The sequence below is a fragment of the Amblyraja radiata genome, chromosome 7 (genome assembly GCF_010909765.2).
Source record: "Amblyraja radiata isolate CabotCenter1 chromosome 7, sAmbRad1.1.pri, whole genome shotgun sequence".
NCBI lineage: Eukaryota > Metazoa > Chordata > Chondrichthyes > Rajiformes > Rajidae > Amblyraja > Amblyraja radiata.
In genome coordinates, this window is record NC_045962.1 from 23,682,324 (window position 1) to 23,702,826 (window position 20,503).

The following is a 20,503-nucleotide window of genomic DNA, read 5'->3' on the forward strand; positions in this document are numbered from 1 at the left end:
CACATTCGTTGGTTTTGATTACCATATAAATGTATGTTGAAATATATAATATTTTGGCTTTTAGAACCTCCAAGCTTCATTAAAAAGCTGCAATCGCCAACCGTCCTAAAAAAAGGAGTCTCAGCACATTTTGAGTGCAGTTTAAGGGGCACACCTAACATTAAAGTTACGTGGTACAAAAATGGCGATGAAATTATGGCCAGTGAAAAGTTTATGATGACATTTGATGATGCTGTGGCAGTTCTTGAGATTATTGATGTGATTCTGGACGACAGTGCGTGCTACATCTGTGAGGCACAAAATGAAGCTGGTAGTGAGAGCTGCAGCACTGAAGTTGAAGTTAAAGGTCTGTAATAATTCATTGAGACTATAAATTCTTTACTTTCTTGTTCAGGGATACTGATAGTATCTTGATTCATTAAGATGTTTTTTATTGTGATTACTTTTTAGAACCACCAAGCTTTAGACGAAAACTTCAATCCACTGAGATAGTTAAATCCAGTGATATTTCTCTTGAATGTGAGGTGGCTGGTACAGCTCCCTTTGAAGTTATGTGGTATAAAGACAATAAACAAATTCGACGCAGTAAAAAATACAAAATGATCTCTGATGGTTCTTTAATTAGTGTTTGCGTTCTAAATTCTGATACCACAGATGTTGGTGAATACAAGTGCATCGTACAAAATGATGTGGGATGTTGTTCCTGCAGTTCTACAGTCAGTTTGAAAGGTCAGTTTTACAAGTCCATCAGAAAATATTTCCTTCTGAAGTGTATGATGATGGCAGAATCATTTAATTATTTATTTGGAAATTCAATGCTGAACTATTTGTAAACTGTCATGAAAAGGTGATATAACTCCATTTAGTCATGTTATTATTTATTTTTAACTAGAACCCCCAGGATTTATAAAGAAGATTGAAAATATAACATCAGTATCAGGCAATTCAGTTGTATTTCACAGTCAAGTAAAAGGCTCAAAGCCTATTTATTTAACTTGGATGAAAGATAAAGATGTTATCGAAGAAGATGGTAATATTACTTTGTCTTTTGAGAATAATATTGCTACTCTTCAAATAAATGCTGTTGGAGAAACTCATGCTGGAAAGTACACGTGCCAGGTCAAGAATGACGCAGGAACTGAGAAGTGTTTTGCCACATTGTTGGTAGCAGGTCAGTGGACAATTAATAGCTTGTTATTTCCCTGCATTTCATTTTTCTCATTATAATTCAATGCAGGTATTTTGCCATGCATTGACCAAAATGAAATTAATGCGAATGACATATAAAAGAGATTTTTATTCTCATAGAACCAGCAAAAATCACAGAACAAGCACAGTCAATCAGTGTGACGGCAGGAAATACAGCAAACCTGGAATGTGCTGTAACTGGTACACCAGAACTAAATGTTAAATGTTTTAAAGATGGTAACGAAATGGTGTCTTGTCGAAAACACAGAATCAGCTTTGAGAATAATGTGGTCAGCATAAAGATTTCTTCTGTGTCTAATGATGACACTGCTGAATATACTTTTGAAGTCAAGAATCAGTTTGGAATGAGCAGCTGTAAAGCTTCATTGACAGTATTAGGTTAGTATTTTATTTACAATTGGAAGTCAGCTAATCTACATAACTAATGCATTTAAAATAATGGTTATTAAATAAGGAAATTGCAATTGCATAAAACACAAATTTATATAAAGATAATGTTATAACTTTCCAATTGGAAATTAGTGATGATGGGATATCTAAGAGCAACTGCTGTGAGAAATTTGAAATTAATTTTGGCTTTCAGTAGTCACTATATATATCATATCAATATATCAATACACATGATAATTCTTAAAACTTTAAAAAGCATTATAGATTTTGATTAATTTTAATATTTGCTGTATGAATTGATTGGCTATGCTTTTATCATTTTACCTTGGACAGATCAACTAATTCCCCCATTGTTTAAACGAAAATCACGCAAAATGAACAGTGTTTTAGGGTCTTTCATACAAATGGAATGCAAAGCTTCTGGTTCCCTTCCAATGAGCTTCTCATGGTATAAAGAACACATTTTAATAACAACTAATGAGAAATACAAAATATTATCTCAAGATAACACAACAACTTTGGAAGTGAATCAACTAGAGATTTCAGATCATGGAACTTATATTTGCAAAGCAACCAATTCAGTGGGAAGTGATGAATGCAGTGCTTTCTTAAATATAACAGGTTTGAAAGATGAATTTGCTTCCAGCTTAATTTATATCTTTTTTGTATTTATACACTTAATTTTTTTGATTTTTGCCTCTTACTCTAAGGAAAGCTACTATATTTAGAGCTTAAAATTTGATTGCAAATTATTGTAATTTCTTATTTTATTAGTAACTTTTTATTTTTTTTAATGTACAATATAGTATAAACAATGTACTCTTGGGAACCAATTGTATTTTTTCCACCTGACTTTCAGAGCCTCCAAGCTTTATAGAAAAACCTATGTCGCAGGAAAGCTTACCTGGTTCTACAGTGCATTTTAGAAGTGTTGTCACAGGAACTGCTCCAGTAACTATTAAATGGCTGAAGGATGGCAGGGAATTGATGTCCGGAGCTGATTGTTTCATTTTAAATGAAAGCTCAACAAGTTTACTTGAGTTGTTTTCAGCCAAAGTTTCTGATTCAGGAGACTATATTTGTGAAGTCAGCAACAAAGTTGGCAGTATCACTTGTGCAGCAAGACTCTTTGTAAAAGGTGTGCAATTTGTCTTTACATGTTTAACCATTGTGGAATGATTTTGAATGTTGTGTGCAGTATTTGTGTTTAATATGTTTTGTGATTTTTTTATTATTAATGTTCCTTTTGTGCCGTGCATTGTCTTCTTTCATTCTTTTTTGTTTTATATGTATCTAAGCTGTTTGTTATGTTGAATAGTTATCTTTTTGTATTTTAATATGTTTCATGATTTGTAATAACTTTTTTTTAACAGAACCTCCATATTTTATTAAGAAGTTAGATCCAACAGCAATATTAAAAAAAGGAGAGACAACAATTTTTGAGTGTAAAGTAACTGGCACACCTGAAATCAAAGTAGCTTGGTTCAAGAATTATCGTGAAATTAGTATCGATGAAAAATGCAGAATGACATTTGTTGATTCGGTGGCAATTTTAGAGATTGCTGATGTAAACTTGGATGACACTGGGAATTATTCCTGCAAAGCCCAAAATGAAGCTGGCAGTGAATCTTGCGACATTATGGTCACTGTTAAAGGTGTGTAAATATTCCCATTTTCATTGTCCATGATTGGTCAATAAGTCTTTCCAGTCATGTTTCACCTTTTTGTTCAATTAGAACCTTTATTTTAAACACTGACTGTTCTGCTATTTGAAATGGGCATTAAAAGTAACAGCTTGACAATTGATTTGTGAACCTATATCTAATCATTTTAATAGAATGTTCCAAAACTGACTCCTAAAGACTGAATTTAATTTCTGGAACACTGCTGGTTAAGTGGAAAGCCCTCATTTGGAGACCAAGACTTTCTTTATTTGGGCAGAAGGAGCTCTCCCACTTCTTCTGTACCTATATCGAAAGATGTTTAAATTCTCTTGATGATGTTGCTACTTTCCTAGCAATATTTATTCATCTGCATCATTAGTTTCCTGTTGTCTGATATGATATAAATTCCAATTCTTGCACTCGTATCCGCACCCTTCCCTAACTAATTTATATTGAAGATTAGATTCATGGGCACCTGAGGAAAAACTGATATGGCTAAATATTATTTTAAAGTTGTGGAAATGTATGAAGCAAAAAGTTACCAGCATATTACATTTTATTAATCCATGTTGAATGATAGCTGTAGCTTATCCCTAACACATTAAAATAAAAATCATTCAGACTTTTGCTTCAATGGTTGTTGTTGGGAATCATTTTGTAAACCTGAACCTCGGCCCCTGTGATTTGTAAACTATATTATCGTATTTGCTCTTCAGAATCTCCTACATTTGTGAAGAAACTTGAACCTGCTGAGGTAGTTAAATCTAGTGATGTTACTCTTGAATGTGAGGTGGCTGGTACAAGTCCTTTTGAAATTTTGTGGTATAAGGACAATAAACAACTTCGTCGCAGTAAAAAGTACAAAATGATCTCCGATATTTCTTTAGTCAGCCTTTGCATTCTAACATCTGATACCTCAGATGTTGGCGAATACAAGTGTATTGTAAAAAATGACGTGGGAAGTTGTTCTTGCAGTTCTACAGTCAGTTTGAAAGGTCAGTCATGTCCTTATTCGAGTTTCTTGGATATGCATGTTATTTATTTCATTAACAATTACATATTAAGTAATACTGACTTTTTTCATTCATGGTTTAAATATAACAAGATATTTTTTTCAAATTAGAGCGACCAACCTTCTTACAAACAATAGAAAATGCAACAGTATTTTCTGGAAATTCAGCTGTGTTTCAATGTCATGTAAGAGGATCAGGACCCATAAATACAAGTTGGAAAAAAGATGACAAACGTGTCAAGGAAGATGAAAATATTAAAATTTCCTTTGAAAATAATATTGCCACATTGCAGATCATTAATGCTGAGGAAAATCACAATGGAAATTATATTTGTCAGGCAAAGAATGATGCAGGAACAACAAAATGCTTTGCTACTTTGATTGTAATGGGTTAGTAAGAAATTATAAATACAAGTATTATCTGCATAATACGCATTTCATGGAATTTATATTACCACAAAAACTATTATAACGAAACTTAAATAGTGCGCAACAAAGTGAGGGATGTTGTAACTGGAAATGGGACATTTCCATGTTGAGCAGCTAGCACTGGATGCAGCATCATAAGTAGAATATTGTTTCATTTCTAATTTTCTATGGTACCCAATCAATCATCATCAAATCTTCAAAAGAGCACTGCCATTGTATCAAAGAGGCAATTTGTTCTTATTGCTCAAGTAATTTGAGGAAGGACATCCTTGTGATTGAGGCAGTGCAGCGTAGGTTCAGGAGATTGATCCCTGGGATGGCGGGACTGTCATATGAGGAAAGATTGAAAAGACTAGGCTTGTATTCACTGAAGTTTAGAAGGATGAGGGGTAATCTTATAGAAACATATACAATTATAAAAGGACTGGACAAGCTAGATGCAGGAAAAACTTTCCCAATGTTGGGTGAGTCCAGAACCAGGGGCCACAGTCTTAGAATAAAGGGGAAGCCATTTAAGACTGAGGTGAGAAAAAACGTTTTCACCCAGAGAGTTGTAAATTTGTGGAATTCCCTGCCACAGAGGGCAGTGGAGGCCAAATCACTGGATGGATTTAAGAGAGAGTTAGATAGAGCTCTAGGGGCTAGTGGAATCAAGGGATATGGGGAGAAGGCAGGCACGGGTTATTGATTGGGGATGATCAGCCATGATCACAATGAATGGCGGTGCTGGCTCAAAGGGCCGAATGGTCTCTTCCTGCACCTATTTTCTATGTTTCTAAGTGTGTTTCTGAATGAGATTGATAACTGATTATCCGGTTAAGGCTAAATTTATACAATCAGTGCAATGCTGCCAGCATCTTGACTGGGATTGCTAAATCTAATTTAACACGATACACCTTCAGCAGGAATGCAAAATTACATTGGTCCTAATTTGTTGTGAGGAATCCCATCTATTGACAGCTTGCTCTGCTAAAATTTATTAGCTTACAAAAGCAATTCGATTAAATAATAATGTTCTCGTAATTTAAATGATGTAATTTTTCCACAGAACCTGCAAATATCATAGAAAAAACGGAGCCACTCACAGTGACTTCAGGAAACCCAGCAATTTTGGAATGTACCGTAGCTGGTACGCCAGTATTAAATGTTGCGTGGTTCAAAAATGGAAAACAACTGGAGTCAAACAGAAGATATAAATTGAGTTTTGCAAATAAGATAGCCAGGTTAAAATTTTTGTCTGTTGAAATGGATGACAGTGGAGACTATACTTTTGAAGTCCAGAATGAGTTTGGAGCTAACAGCTGCGATATTCCTATGACTGTATTAGGTCAGTAATTACTTCTTGTTAATAGCTTTTTTTTCATAAAACATCAGACAATACTGGAATTTATCACAGATTTTGTAATATTTGACACAGAAACGTTAATGTTTTTTATTTATCCCTTTATATGAACAGAACAAATAATTCCTCCATTGTTAACAAGAAAATTAAAGGAAATAAGCAGTACTTTAGGATCTTTAGTGCGAATGGAATTCAAAGTTTCTGGTTCTATACCAATGAGCATTACTTGGTACAAAGAGGACAACGAAATACCGGCTAGTAACAAATACAAAATGCTATTTCAAGAGAACATAATTTCATTAGAAATCATTGAACTAGACTTCTCAGATGATGGAATTTACACTTGCAAAGCAGCAAATTCAGCAGGAAAAGATGAATGCAGTGCTGTCTTAAGTGTAAAAGGTTTGAAATATTCCTTTGTCGCATTTCTTTCTCGTCAATATGAAAAGCAAATATTGGCTTTCTTTACAAAAGAGTTTGCATTTGTCATTAGCTGCAATAGTGAAATATTTAAATAAGTGAATCCGCCAATTCTAAATTTTGTTTAGCATTCTTACACTTTTGAAGGCTCTGTAATTCATAAATTTAACGATAATCTGAACATTTCATCCAGTTTATACATATATATATATAACCCTGAGTTAATCAAACATTTTCTATTGATTTTTTTAGAGCCCCCAAGCTTTACAGATAAAATAATGTCCCAGGATGTTGTACTTGGTTCTTCAGTGCAATTTAGAGGTGTTGTAAGAGGAAGCACACCGATATCTACAAAATGGTTCAAAGGGGACAGAGAATTGATGCATAGTATGGCATATTCTATTTGGAATGAAGGCTCGTTATATTTCCTAGAATTGCCTTCATCTAAAATATCGGATGCGGGTAATTATACCTGCCAAGTTAGCAACGATGTTGGTACAGATGCCTGTTCTGCAAACCTGCTTGTTAAAGGTGCGCAATTATGGCTTTATTCTCCTGTTTTGATATATGCAAAACAGTTTTCTTGCTTTACCATCTTGAATGTTTAAATTTCTTTTTCTTGACGGTTACTGTACTTAAGTGGCAGTATATTGCACTGCTGTCCATTGTGAGAATGAGGTATGGTAGTCTTAAAGCATTGAAATTTTTAGACTTGTTATTCTATATCATGCCATACTACAATTTTGTTCTGTTAACTAAGGCAAAGCACCATACCAATGTTGGGGAATACTAATATATAATGTTTAATTTTTGAAAAACTGGCAAATTAGACAGTGTCCAACATAGAACATAGAAAATAGGTGCAGGAGGAGGCCATTTGGCCCTTCGAGCCAGCACGGCCATTCATTGTGATCATGGCTGATCGTCCTCCATCAATAACCCGTGCCTGCCTTCTCCCCATATCCCTTGACTCCACTAGCCCCTAGAGCTTTATCTAACTCTCTCTTAAATCGATCTCTTAAATCCATCCAGTGATTTGGCCTCCACTGCCCGCTGTGGCAGGGAATTCCATAAATTCACAACTCTCTGGGTGAAAAAGTTTTTTCTCACCTCAGTCTTAAATGACCTCCCCTTTATTCGAAGACTGTGGCCCCTGGGTCTGTCCACTGTAATTTAATTGTACCATCCAATCCTAAAGTGACAATTATGACAATTTTGAAGACATTTTACTAGACTGCCCCACTCCAACTGTTGAACCATAGAAAGCATTTTATTGGGATGCATCACAGCATGGTTTGGGAACAGTTCCATCTAAGACCCCATAAAATTGCAGCGAATTATGGACGCAGCCCAGACCATCACATAAACCAACCTCCCTTCTATTAACTCCATTTATACCCCACTCTGCCTCAGCAAAGCCAGCAGCATAATCAGTTGCACACCCTGACCACTCTTTCTTCTCCCCACTCACATCAGGCAAAAGGTATAGAAGTGTGAAAACACACAGCTCCAGATTCAGGGACAGTTTCTACCCAGCAGTTATCAGGCAACTGAATCATCCTGCCACAACCAGAGAGCAGTGCTGAACTACTATCTACCTCTTTGATGACCCTCGGACTATCCTTAATCAGACTTTGCTAGCCTTACCTTGCACTGAACGTTATACCGTTATGTATCTATACACTGTAAATGGATCGATTGTATCACGTATTGTCTTTCTGCTGACTGGTTAGCACACAACAAAAGCTTTTCACCTCGGTATACCTGATCATAAACTAAACTGAAACATTGAAGGAATCTTAATAGCATTTAAAAACAAAATACTGTTTGCTCTAATTATGATATTAAAACATGATTTTCTTAAATTAGTAACTTGAGCAGTGAATCTTGTTTAAACAGTTATTTATAATTGTTTAATTGGTTTCAAGTACTATAGAATATCCTGTATATGTTTTTTTTAATTTATAATATTTTGATTTCTAGAACCCCCTAGTTTCATTAAAAAACTGAATTCTTCAACAATAATGAAGGAAGGTGCTTCAGCACGTTTTGAGTGTATTGTAACTGGAACACCTGAAATCAAAGTTTCCTGGTATAAAAATGGTTCTGAAATTATTGCCAGTGCCAAATATACAATATCATTTGATGGTTCTGTGGCAATTCTTGAGATTATTGACATGATTCTAGAGGACAGTGCCCACTACGTGTGTGAAATACGAAATGAAGCGGGCAGTGACAACTGCAGCACCGAAGTTGAAATTAAAGGTCTGTAATAATGTCCAAATTCTTAACAAATTACATCAGCTACTTTTTTGAGCAAGGAGTTTTTTTAATTTTGATTTCTTTATCATGATTTTAGAACCTCCCAGTTTTAGAAGGAAACTTCAGTCTGCTGAGGTTATAAGAAACAATGGTGTTATTCTTGAATGTGAATTGGCTGGTACAGGTCCCTTTGACGTAATGTGGTACAAGGACAATAAAAAGATTCCACCAAGTGAAAAATACAAGATGATCACAAAGAATGTTTTAAGTAGCCTTCATATTTTGAAGGTGGATGTCTCACTTGTTGGCGAATATAAATGCACAGCAAGCAATGATGTGGGAAGCTGTTCCTGCAGTTGTATTGTCAGTTTAAAAGGTTAGTTACATGGTGGTAGTGGTGTACCTTTTGTCATTTTTAGCAAATGTATTTCAAGTAAAAAGGAATACACCAGTTTCAAGTAAAATGGAATACTGGAGGCATATTGCGATTTTTGCAGCTAACTTGTACATTTAATTTAAACTTTTTTAATGATCAGTTCCATAATGCAGCATATTTTGCCATTATACTATAATTTGGAAAGAGGGTAGAGCATTTCATTCATAATTATATGTATACCTCTTTATCTTCAACTAGAACCCCCATCATTTGTGAAGAAGATTGAAAATGTTACAACGTTTGTTGGAAATTCTACTGGCTTTCAGTGTCTTGTAAAAGGCTCAGAGCCTTTATCAATTAATTGGATGAAAAATAATGTAGATATCAAAGAAGATGAAAATATATCTATTTCCTTTGAAAACAATCTTGCAATGCTGAAAATTGCAGCAGTTGAAGCAAAAGATGGTGGGAAATACATCTGCCAGGCCAAAAATGATGCAGGGATTGAGAAATCCTATGCCACATTGATAGTAACAGGTTGGTCAGGAATATTAACAAATATGATTGGCTGATGTGTAAATATTTTTTTTATTTCTCTTCAAATTTATTTATCATACTAATGTTAAAAAGAAGACAGGATTAAAATATTAAATTACTGTAATCAATTAGCATAATATTTTCTCTTAACAGAACCTGCAAAAATTATTGAGAGAGCAAAATCATGCAACATAACTGTACAAAATCCAGCAGTTTTGGAGTGCACTGTGGCAGGCACACCAGATCTAAATGTTAAATGGTTTAAAGATGGAACGGAGCTCACATCCAGCAGAAAATGTAAATTGAGCTTTGAAAATAATGTGGCTAGTCTAAAGATTCATTCAGTAGAGAAGTCGAATAGTGGTGAATATACTTTTGAGGTCCAGAATGAATTTGGAGTTGACAGCTGCAAAGCTTCCTTGGCTGTATTAGGTTAGTATTTTTATTTGTATGTGAAAAATAGAATACAGTAATCAAAGCAACTTTGCTCTTTTAGGTTGACTTTTGCATCTCAAGCTTACAAGTTGTGTTCTGTATTGTACAGATCAATTGATTGCTCCAACATTTACAAAAACATTGAAGGACTTGGGCATTGCACTAGGCTCTTCTGTGAGCATGGAGTGCAAAGTATCTGGCTCTGCTCCAATGACCATTCTTTGGCATAAAGATGGAAAGGAGATCATGGATAGTAATAAATATAAACTATCACAGCAAGATAACACCTTATCTTTGGAACTTAATCAACTAGAAATCGCTGATTGTGGAATTTATACCTGCAGAGTATCAAATATAGCAGGAACTGATGAATGCCGTAGCAAACTGACTGTTAAAGGTGTGACTGCCTTTGCATTTTTACTCATACATTTGGCAAAATTTCAGATTTGTCATATTTTAACACTTAAATGTCTTATGATTGAAATAACTATTTTAAATTTATTAATGGTTCAAAATTCAAAATTTAGAAATTTATGCTCTTTCTTGCAACAAATATGTTTTTCTTCAATGAATTTTAGAGCCACCAAGATTTATTACAAAACCAATGTCACAGGAGGTTCCCCCACGCTCTACAGTGCTGTTCAAGAGTGATGCAAAAGGAACACCTCCTCTGTCTTTCAAATGGTTTAAGGATGACAAAGAGTTAAATCCTGATGGAACATGTTGCATTGTGACAGAAGTTTCATCCAGTTTTGTGCAACTTTATTCAGTAAAACATTCTAATACGGGATATTACACTTGCCACGTCACCAATGATGTTGGCACAGATTCTTGTACAGCAAAATTGTTTGTAACAGGTGTGGAATTCTTTGTTGTGTGGGTGTATATTATCAGTGTTGTTTGTTATTTGCTGTTAATGTCTTTTCAGATTCCAAGTCTTCCAATTTGTACAAATCTCGTTTTATGTGTATTCTTTGTTAGTGTCTTTTGTTCTTTGAGTTTAATTGTGTAATCATCTTATTCTCTTTATCATATCAATTCTACATTATCTTTTTGTGCTCTTCGTGATCTCAATAATATAATGTATACTCTTCTTTAAATTTTCTTTATATGAAATACAGTAAAATTCTAGTTAATATACATGGGCCTTTTCAAAACTTTTGGAGCATTCTCATATGATTTGTGTTAATGATTCAAATTCCTTCCACATTTCACAATTCTACTTTCCAAAACATAATCTTCTTGTAACTCAAGCACTAAATGTGTTGTATTTTGGTTTCCTAGAACCTCCATCTTTCATCCAGAAGCTGGAACCATCCAAAGTCCTGAAGAAGGGAGAATCAGTGCATTTTGAGTGCAAAGTGACTGGCACACCTGAAATCAAAATTTCGTGGTTCAAGAATGATACTGAAATCAGAGATGGTGACAAATACAAAATACATTTTGATAATTCTATAGCAGTTCTTGAAATTAATGATACTGGTGTAGAAGACAGTGGTGATTACATTTGTGATGCTCAAAATGACGCTGGAAGTGTCAGCTGCAGTGTAGCACTAAATGTCAAAGGTAGGTAGTTATTTTCTGTTACAAATGATAAAGGCTTTCTTGGTTATAAATAACTATTTCATCATAAATACAAAAATGATACAACTTATGCTCTTCTTCCAGAACAACCTGTTTTCAATAAAATGCTTGAGACGATGGATGTAATAAAAAGCTCTGATGTCATTCTGCAATGCGAATTCAGTGGTACATCTCCTTTTGAAGTTACTTGGTACAAAGATAAAAGGCAAATCCGAGGAAGTAAAAAGTACAAAATTACTTATGAAAATCATGTAGCAAGTCTTTATATTCTTAAAGTGGAGTCACCTGACATAGGGGAATACATGTGCATGGTCAAGAATGATGTGGGGAGTATTAATTGCACTGGCACATTAAATCTAAAAGGTCAGTAGATTTTCCATGTTTTATATTTAAATTTTGCTATACCAGTTTTGGGAAATAATTTCTGTAAGTTTATGTTGCACACTTAACATATACTGCTTTAATTCTTCAGAACCACCCCTATTTGTGAAGAGACTTTCAAACATTTCTTCTGTGTTTGGAGAGTCTGTGACATTACAAGCTACTGTTAAAGGTTCAGAACCAATCGAAGTAACATGGTTCAAAGAAAAGAAACAAGTTAAAAATGATGAAGACATAACTATCAGCCATGAACAAAACATTGTGGCTTTGCATATTTCAAAAATGGAGCCAGCACATGCTGGAATGTATGTTTGCCAAATCAAAAATGATGCTGGAATGCAAGAGTGCTCTGCTGCATTATCATTCTTGGGTCAGTAGTTTACTGTCAATATATTTGATGTTCTTAGAATTTAGCTAATTCCTGAGAGCATTATCCTATATGCCAAAATATAAGAATACTTTGTAAAAATTAATTTACTTCTTTCAGAACCTGCCACAATAGTGGAAAAAACTGAATCTGTCAGTGCAACTTCAGGAGATCCGGTGACTTTGGAATGCATTGTTAAAGGCACACCTGAGCTCAAAGTGAAATGGTTGAAAGAAGGACAAGAATTGGTATCTGGCAGAAAATACAAGATTAGTTTTCTTAATGGAATTGCCAGCCTAAAACTTATGTCCACAGAGAAGTTAGATGGTGGTGAATATACTTTTGAAGTCCAGAATAATGTTGGTAGCAGCAGCTGCAAATTATCAATCAGCGTTCTAGGTTTGGCCTCCATTTTTTCTCTTTGTACACTTTCCTTAATTGCTTATTAAATCATTTTTTTAAATCGTGATCTAATCATGCTTAATTGTTGTGATTTAAACAGACCGTATAATTCCACCAACATTTATTAGAAAATTAAAGAAAGTGGATGGTATCTTGGCTTCTCCCCTCCAAATGGAATGCAAAGTGTCTGGATCACCACCAATTGCAATGTCTTGGTTCAAAGATGGACATGAGATTGTCCATGGAGAAAAATATAATCTGATATTCGGTGAAAATAAGTGTGATTTGAAAATAAATACTTTGGAATTATCAGATGCTGGCAATTATGTATGTAAAGCAACCAATGCTGCAGGCAGCGATGAATGCAGTGGTACTTTAACTGTAAAAGGTTAGTTTAATTCTTAATGCAATTCAAATTGTTCATATTCTTTGTGTATGAGTCATGCTTTATAATTTCTAGCGTTCAAAATAATTTTTGTTTGATATGCATACACATTGGAGTATACTTATTATAAATGCTGCATGGTGCTGAACCTAAACAGAGTAAAAAGGTCTCGGAGACATTCTAATTGATGTAAAGCTATCAACTGCAAATGATGGAAATCTGAAATAGAAAAAGAAACTGATTGAAATACATGTATCTTTGGAGAGAGAAATTATGTTTATGTTTCGGATTGATGATTTTTCATTAAATTCAGGCAGGTCAGAAATCAAACATGTTTTAAGTTGTAGAAAAGAGAGGTGAATGGAGAGAAGTGAATTCTGTCACGGAGACCAAAAGATTCCAAAATGCACAGGTCAAGAGTGTTTTATTGTCATATGTCCCAACAGAGCAATGACATTCTTACTTTCAGCTTTCAGCAGCACAGCAGAATATGTAAACATAGTACTTTGTAAACATAATAATAGTGCAATTATAGTGCAACAAGACAAAACCAATGCCCCCAAGTCTATGTAGTTCAGAGTTTATTTGGAGGTTGTAGTGTTTAATAGCCTGATGGCCGTAGGGAAGAAGCTGTTCCTGAACCTGGATGTTAAAGTTTTCAAGGTCCTATATCTTCTTTCCGATGGCAGGAGTGAAATAAGTGTGTGGCCAGGGTGATGTGGGTTTCTGATGATGCTGGCTGCTTTTTTAAGGCAACGACTCCTGTAAATCCCTTTGAAGTTATTTAACTAATTACAGTTCATTTGTCTGGAGGGGCTGTATTGGTATTGGTATTAATAGTTTATTATTGTCATGTGTACCAATGTACAGTGAAAAGCTTTGCTTGAATTCTGTCCAGTCAAATCATATTATACACGAGTACTATCTATGATACACAAAAGCAATGTAGCACAAAGAGAAAAATACTAAGATGCAGAATATAGTGTTAAAGCATTATAGCCTTACAGTTACTGAGAAAATGCAGATTAAAAAAATGCAAGGTCCGTAATGAAGATCAGCCTAACACCCAAGCTCATTAGAGGACAATTCAGTAATCTGATAACACTGAGGAAGAAGCTGTACCAGAATCTTGTGGTACATGCTTTCAAGCGTTTGTATCTTCTGCCCACTGGGAGGGACTGACTACGGTGAAAATGGTCCTTGATTATGTTAACTGCTTTCAGAAAGCAGCGTAAAGGAATCGAGGAGGGAGAGGCAAGTTTGTATGATGGGTTGGGCTATATCCACACCTCTCTGCAATTTCTAGCTCTCTCAGACAGTTGTTTCCAAACCAAACTCTGATGGCTCCCAAAAGGATGATTTCACCTGTACATCTGTAGGTTGTTAAGAGTCATTGGGGATATGCCAAATTTCCTTCTTCTTCTATGGAAATAGAGGCGTTAGTGTGCTTCCTTTCCCGCAACATCATGGTAAATTGTTGGTGATAATAATATCAAGGAACTTGATGCTCTTTGCTATCTCACTTCAGCACCATTGATGCTGATAGTCAAATGGCCTGATTATGCTAATCTTCTAGACTTAGACCTAAAGAAAAAATTAATGTAATTTTGTTTATAGCAAAATGCTTGAATTTTAAATTCCCCGTTAATTTTAAACATCTTATTTTATTTCCACCTCTTTAGAACCAGCCTCATTTGTGAGCAAACCTGATCCTCAGGAAGTGTTACCTGGCTCAACAGTGAAATTTGCATGTGTTGTTACTGGGACAGCACCATTGAAAGTAAAATGGTTTAGAGGGAACACTGAACTAGTAACAGGAAGAAAATGTCGAATTTCTTTCAGTGACTCAATATCAATACTTGAGCTACTAAATGTAGAACCTTCCCAAAGCGAAGATTACATTTGCCGAGTCAGGAACGAAGCTGGTGAAGATTCTTGTACAACAAAATTGTTTGTGAAAGGTTTGTGAATAGAGTTTTAAAGAAGAACGAGACCAAGTGAGACCTGTTGGGTCCCGTTCCCCCAACGCAATATTCCACCACTCACCTGTTCCCCCAACGCAACCCGTTCCACCAACGCAATATCCTACCACTCACCCGCTCCCAACTGCACAGGTGCGGCAGATTCCCACTCATTCCCCAGCACTCCCTCTCCCGGGTCCTGTTCCCCAATACAATATTCCACCACTCACCCGTTCCCCCAATGCATTTGCTCCACCAACGCAATATTCCACCACTCACCAATACCCCCCCATCTGTGTAGGCGCGGCTCATTTCACCTCATCCCCCAGCACTCCCCTTCCTCTTCTTCACCCTCCCTCTTTTTAAACTTTAAAACATTTACTTTTTACTTTTAAAAATACAATTCCACTTCCCCTGCCCCAGCCCCTGCCCCTGCCCATTACAAAGTTACAAATGACAGGACTCAGTGTCCTATCAATTGTACCATTTTAACGGGATAAAATGTAAATAACTTGTAAAATAGAACATGAATCTGAACAAATCTTTGGTACACAACACCACAGGGCAATGATGAGCATGGTGGTCCAAAATGTGTAGTGCTATCGTGTACCGTTTTGCCATAATTTCAGGATCACACACACACACACACACACACACACACACACACACACACACGCACACACACACACACACACACACACACACACACACACACACACACACTCACAGACATAATAACAAACAAGATGAGAGTTTTAGTAATATATATTACTAGATCAAGTGGGACCAGTTGCGTCCCGTTCCCCCAACACAATATTCCACCACTCATCCGTTCCCCCAACACAACCCATTCCACCAACACAATATTCCATCACTCACCCATAGCCCCCAACTGTGCAGGTGCGGCTCATTTCCCCTCATCCCCAGCACTCCCTCCCCCTCCTCTTCACCCTCCCTCTTTTTAATTTTTAAAAGATTGACTAAAATCCAATTCAACTACCCCTGCCCCTGCCCGTTACAATGTTACAAATGACAGGACTCAGTGTCCTGTCATTTGTAACATTGTAAAGGCAGGGGCAGATAAAGTGCAATTGAATTTTTTTAAGTGAAAAGTTACATTTTTAAAGTTTAAAATGTGAATAACTTGTAAAATATATCTGAACAAAACTTTGATATACCATACCACAGGACGCTGGTGAATAAGGTCATCCAAAAATTGTAGCGCTATCATGTACAGTTTTGGTGTAATTTCAGGATCACAGCCAAACAGACAGACAAACAGACAGAATCACAGACATAATAACAAACAAGATGAGAGTTTTAGTAATGTATAGATGTGGGTAACATCATTTTGCTGGAGTTACAAGTATATATTTTTGCAACTGTTTTCCTCTCTTCACCAGAACCAGCAGTATTCCAGAAAAAATTGAAAGATTCTATTGTGATACTGGGAAAATCAGTTTGTCTTGACTGCATATACTCTGGTACCCCAGAAATCAAAGTACATTGGAAGAAGAATGGGTTAGATATAGTCCAGTCTGAAAAGCATATTATAACTACCACTGAAACCTCTTGTATTTTGGAGATTCTCAACACCATCAGAGACGATGGTGCAACATATATGTGTGAAGTAGAAAATGATGCTGGAACTGACACTTGTCATGCTGAAGTGAACATATTGGGTTTGTTTCCTTTCAATTTCTTTTAGCTGCAGATTAAAAATCAAAGCTTTTCTCGTTTCTTTAAAAAAATATTTGATGTACATTTTCTTCAATCACTGATACGTTTTTTTCTTTTTAGAACCACCAACATTTGTCCAACATTTAGAGCCTCTGGAAATAACAGTTGGTGATTCAGGATCTTTTCAATGCACACTTAGTGGAACACCTGAAATTAAAGTAGCCTGGTACAAAGGAGACACAAAACTGAGAGCCACCCCAAATTGCAAAATGGAATTTGTAAACAATATTGCAAAATTGGAATTGAAGAAAGTAACAATGAATGACTGTGGAGAATTTATGTGCAAAGCTGAAAACAAAATAGGTGTATGTTCATCAAAGGCGGTGTTCACTGTACAAGGTGATGTTCTTTGGTAGATTAATTGGTATTTGTGGAGAATGTATATATTTATGCTGGAGCTCTTTGAACTTTTAAAGCTTCATAATCTCATTATATTAATTCATTCCATTCCGGTTTATTTTACAGAACGCAAAACGGCACCTTCTTTTGTAAGAAAACTTAAGAATATGGAAGTAACTCTTGGTCTTCCAATAACATTTGAGTGTTGCACGACTGGTTCAGCTCCTATTGAAACTTCTTGGTTTAAAGATGGTATAAAACTGCTCCCTGGAGAAAACTTAAATATATCTTTCATGGAGAATGTAGCATCTCTTCAAATTCTTAAAACTGAGTTGGATCATGCTGGTGAATACAGTTGCAAAGCATCTAACATAATAGGAGATGCTTCATGCAGTTCCAGATTAATTCTTAAAGGTAAAATGGGTTAAATAATTACTAATTTGACTTCTTCAATGTTATAATATTGACATTTTAATATCTGCTTTCATCTAACATTGCTAGATGTTAGTACCTTGCTGTTTATACTTTTACAATCAAATATAATTATATTTTTGTTATGTCTTTAGAGCCTAGAGTTGCCCCTGTATTTGACAAAAGATTACAACCAGTGGAAGTTACAGCTGGGCAAAGTGTGGATCTTGAATGCCACTTAACTGGCTCTCCACCAGTTAAAGTTACTTGGTTGAAGGATGGCAAAGAGATGCGATCAGGTGGCAATTACAAGATATCTTATGTTGAAAATACACCTCACCTAATTATTCTGAAAGCAGACAAGGGAGATGCTTGTCAATACATTTGCGAGGCCAGCAATGATATTGGAAAGGATTCATGCGAAACTGACGTGACTGTGAAAGGTATCAATCAATAACAAATACAACTCTTTATATATACTCTGAGAGCCCAGACTTAACTAATTTCAAAGGGTAATGTTTTTTTCACATCTTCAATATGATTCACACTGGTTACTTGTTCAAGAAAGATTGCAGATGCTGGAAAAATCGAAGGTAGACAAAAATGCTGGAGAAACTCAGTGAGTGAGGCAGCATCTATGGAGCTAAGGAATAGCTATTCCTTCGCTCCATAGATGCTGCTTCACCCGCTGAGTTTCTCCAGCATTTTTGTCTACCTTACTGGTTACTTGGCCAATTTTTATTATGTTGTCCATGTGCAATTTTTATTTTGCTTTTCCTGAATACATTTGAAGACACTTAAAAAATAATCAAACTTTGTAAAATAGTCAAAGGTAGTGGAATTATTTTAATGCTGATCTTTAAATATGTATTTTACTGTCATATCAGTCTGAAAAATTAATTTCCTGAGGCATATTAATAGTTTTCAACAACCAAAACAATATGAGGTTTACAATTAGGAGAACAAAATAGCCTGTTCCCCCATTCAAGAAGAACAAAGTTTAACTTTTCTATTGACTTCAATTTCCTGCACTTTCCCATAACTCTTCATTTCAATGGACCCAATAAGCATTGACCTTGGTCTTGAATATATTCAGTTTTCAAGCAATTACATTTGTCCTGTGAAAGAATAATATCACAAAATAATTTAGAAATATATAGATAGATCATATTATGTTAATCTGCCCGCTTGCCTGAATCAGCCCTTAACAGGGTCTATTGTAGAGAGCCTACCTTAATGGTTCTCTACCTATTGAGTAGGAAGCATTCTATGGAACAGTAAGGATGCTCTAAGGAACTCTTGACAACTGACAAAATTGGGAGTGGTGCTTTACTGGCTATAATAGTTGTAATTGACCTTTTTCATTTTAAAAGTGTCTGATATTCAGAGACTGTTAAAATAAACCTACTGGAATAGGTGATTCTTTTTTTTTAAAAAGGGATGAACAAAGTCATCAAGCAAGCATAAAACCACCTTAAAACAATTAAAAACAAATTTAATGGTAATGCATGCCCCTTTACTGCCTCAATTTTTTTCTCTACAATCCCTATTAAAAGTATTAGGATATCAGAATTTTCACAAAATTAGATCTTGTGCCTGATCTAAGAACCGACTTCCCGACCATAAATGTGTTGAAAACCCATGGTAAAGTTAACTATTCATAAGTCCACATCAATAAGTCCACAGGTGTTGCCAATGCACCTCCATTTCAAAGACTAAAGGGCTTGTCCCACTTGGGCGTCATTTGTGCGTCATTTACGCTACATCATTTATGCGTCACGATGCATGGCGCGTGGCGTGCATGTTGCGTGGTGAGGTGTGGTGGCATAGGCGCGGTGATGCGCGGTAGCGCGCGGCGCCCCAGGATTTGGGGATTCTCAAAATCCTCGCCCGCCACCTGCGTGATGCGCAAATGACGCCCAAGTGTGACAGGCCCTTAATTGGAAACTGTTCCAGTTAGCAAAAGTTAGCATGCTTCAGCAAGCTTGTTGTTTAAGATATTCATAGTGCTACCCCTGTCTGTTACAGATCGTAAAGTTCCGCCAAGCTTTACTAAAAAACCTATTGAAACAATACAGGAAACAGAAGGAAAATTTATAAAAATTGAAGCTCGTGTTTCTGGTTCACAACCATTGTCTATAACTTGGTTCAAAGATGAGGAAGAGATCTTGCAATCTGAAAATTATGAATTATCTTTTAAAAATAATATAGTAATATTGAACATCAAGAATGCACAGCATTCTGATTCTGGTGTTTATACATGTGAAGCATCCAATGAAACAGGCACTGCAAAGTTTAATGTGTCTGTACTGATCCAAGGTTAGTAATGGCTACTTGTGATTACAAAGGTCGGGGAAGCTTATACCTGTAAATTTCATTGTTTGTTTGTAAAATAATTGCACTATTTTCAAAATCTTGATATTATTCAGTTATAAGAAGCATGCAATGAGCATTATTCTAATTTCCAGTTGCCTGCTGTCAGTTGTTTTTACCCATATCCATTTAGTTTTTGTCTTTCAACTAACAATAGAGAATCTATACAATCAGTCTTCATTATCAGTCTGACGAAGGGTCTCGACCCAAAACGTCACCCATTCCTTCTCTCCAGAGATGCTGCCAGTTTACCCCAGCTTTTTGTGTCTATCTTCATTATTAGTGGATTTGCTCTCCATCTAATCATAATGTTGTCCCCTATCTTAATTATTTATGGACAAATATCAGTGTGCATATATATATATTGAGGTACAATCAATGTATAAATATAGTGATAAAACCAGGCCACTTTGACCAAGTAGCTCCATGCTATGCTCTGTTCTACTATGATGCAGTGTTTGCTCACACAGTTGCATCATGTGAT

The 20,503-nt window shown here is 35.7% G+C and overlaps 1 protein-coding gene across 6 annotated transcripts in view; it reads left to right on the forward strand.

Moving 5' to 3' along the window:
* ttn (titin) overlaps positions 1 to 20,503 on the forward strand; it is a 324,330-nt gene that overhangs the window by 113,132 nt on the left and 190,695 nt on the right. For all 6 annotated transcript variants that reach the window (XM_033023845.1, XM_033023846.1, XM_033023847.1 and 3 more), the window contains exons 75-103: positions 65 to 346; positions 451 to 729; positions 893 to 1,171; positions 1,309 to 1,587; positions 1,933 to 2,220; positions 2,459 to 2,737; positions 2,973 to 3,254; positions 3,980 to 4,258; positions 4,387 to 4,665; positions 5,753 to 6,031; positions 6,161 to 6,448; positions 6,719 to 6,997; positions 8,450 to 8,731; positions 8,826 to 9,104; positions 9,363 to 9,641; positions 9,795 to 10,073; positions 10,186 to 10,473; positions 10,655 to 10,933; positions 11,361 to 11,642; positions 11,745 to 12,023; positions 12,133 to 12,411; positions 12,529 to 12,807; positions 12,911 to 13,198; positions 14,878 to 15,156; positions 16,560 to 16,838; positions 16,957 to 17,235; positions 17,362 to 17,649; positions 17,802 to 18,089; positions 19,675 to 19,965. In XM_033023845.1, the coding sequence (XP_032879736.1) occupies positions 65 to 346; positions 451 to 729; positions 893 to 1,171; positions 1,309 to 1,587; positions 1,933 to 2,220; positions 2,459 to 2,737; positions 2,973 to 3,254; positions 3,980 to 4,258; positions 4,387 to 4,665; positions 5,753 to 6,031; positions 6,161 to 6,448; positions 6,719 to 6,997; positions 8,450 to 8,731; positions 8,826 to 9,104; positions 9,363 to 9,641; positions 9,795 to 10,073; positions 10,186 to 10,473; positions 10,655 to 10,933; positions 11,361 to 11,642; positions 11,745 to 12,023; positions 12,133 to 12,411; positions 12,529 to 12,807; positions 12,911 to 13,198; positions 14,878 to 15,156; positions 16,560 to 16,838; positions 16,957 to 17,235; positions 17,362 to 17,649; positions 17,802 to 18,089; positions 19,675 to 19,965 (8,169 nt within the window). The remainder of the gene's footprint in view (positions 1 to 64; positions 347 to 450; positions 730 to 892; positions 1,172 to 1,308; positions 1,588 to 1,932; positions 2,221 to 2,458; positions 2,738 to 2,972; positions 3,255 to 3,979; positions 4,259 to 4,386; positions 4,666 to 5,752; positions 6,032 to 6,160; positions 6,449 to 6,718; positions 6,998 to 8,449; positions 8,732 to 8,825; positions 9,105 to 9,362; positions 9,642 to 9,794; positions 10,074 to 10,185; positions 10,474 to 10,654; positions 10,934 to 11,360; positions 11,643 to 11,744; positions 12,024 to 12,132; positions 12,412 to 12,528; positions 12,808 to 12,910; positions 13,199 to 14,877; positions 15,157 to 16,559; positions 16,839 to 16,956; positions 17,236 to 17,361; positions 17,650 to 17,801; positions 18,090 to 19,674; positions 19,966 to 20,503) is intronic.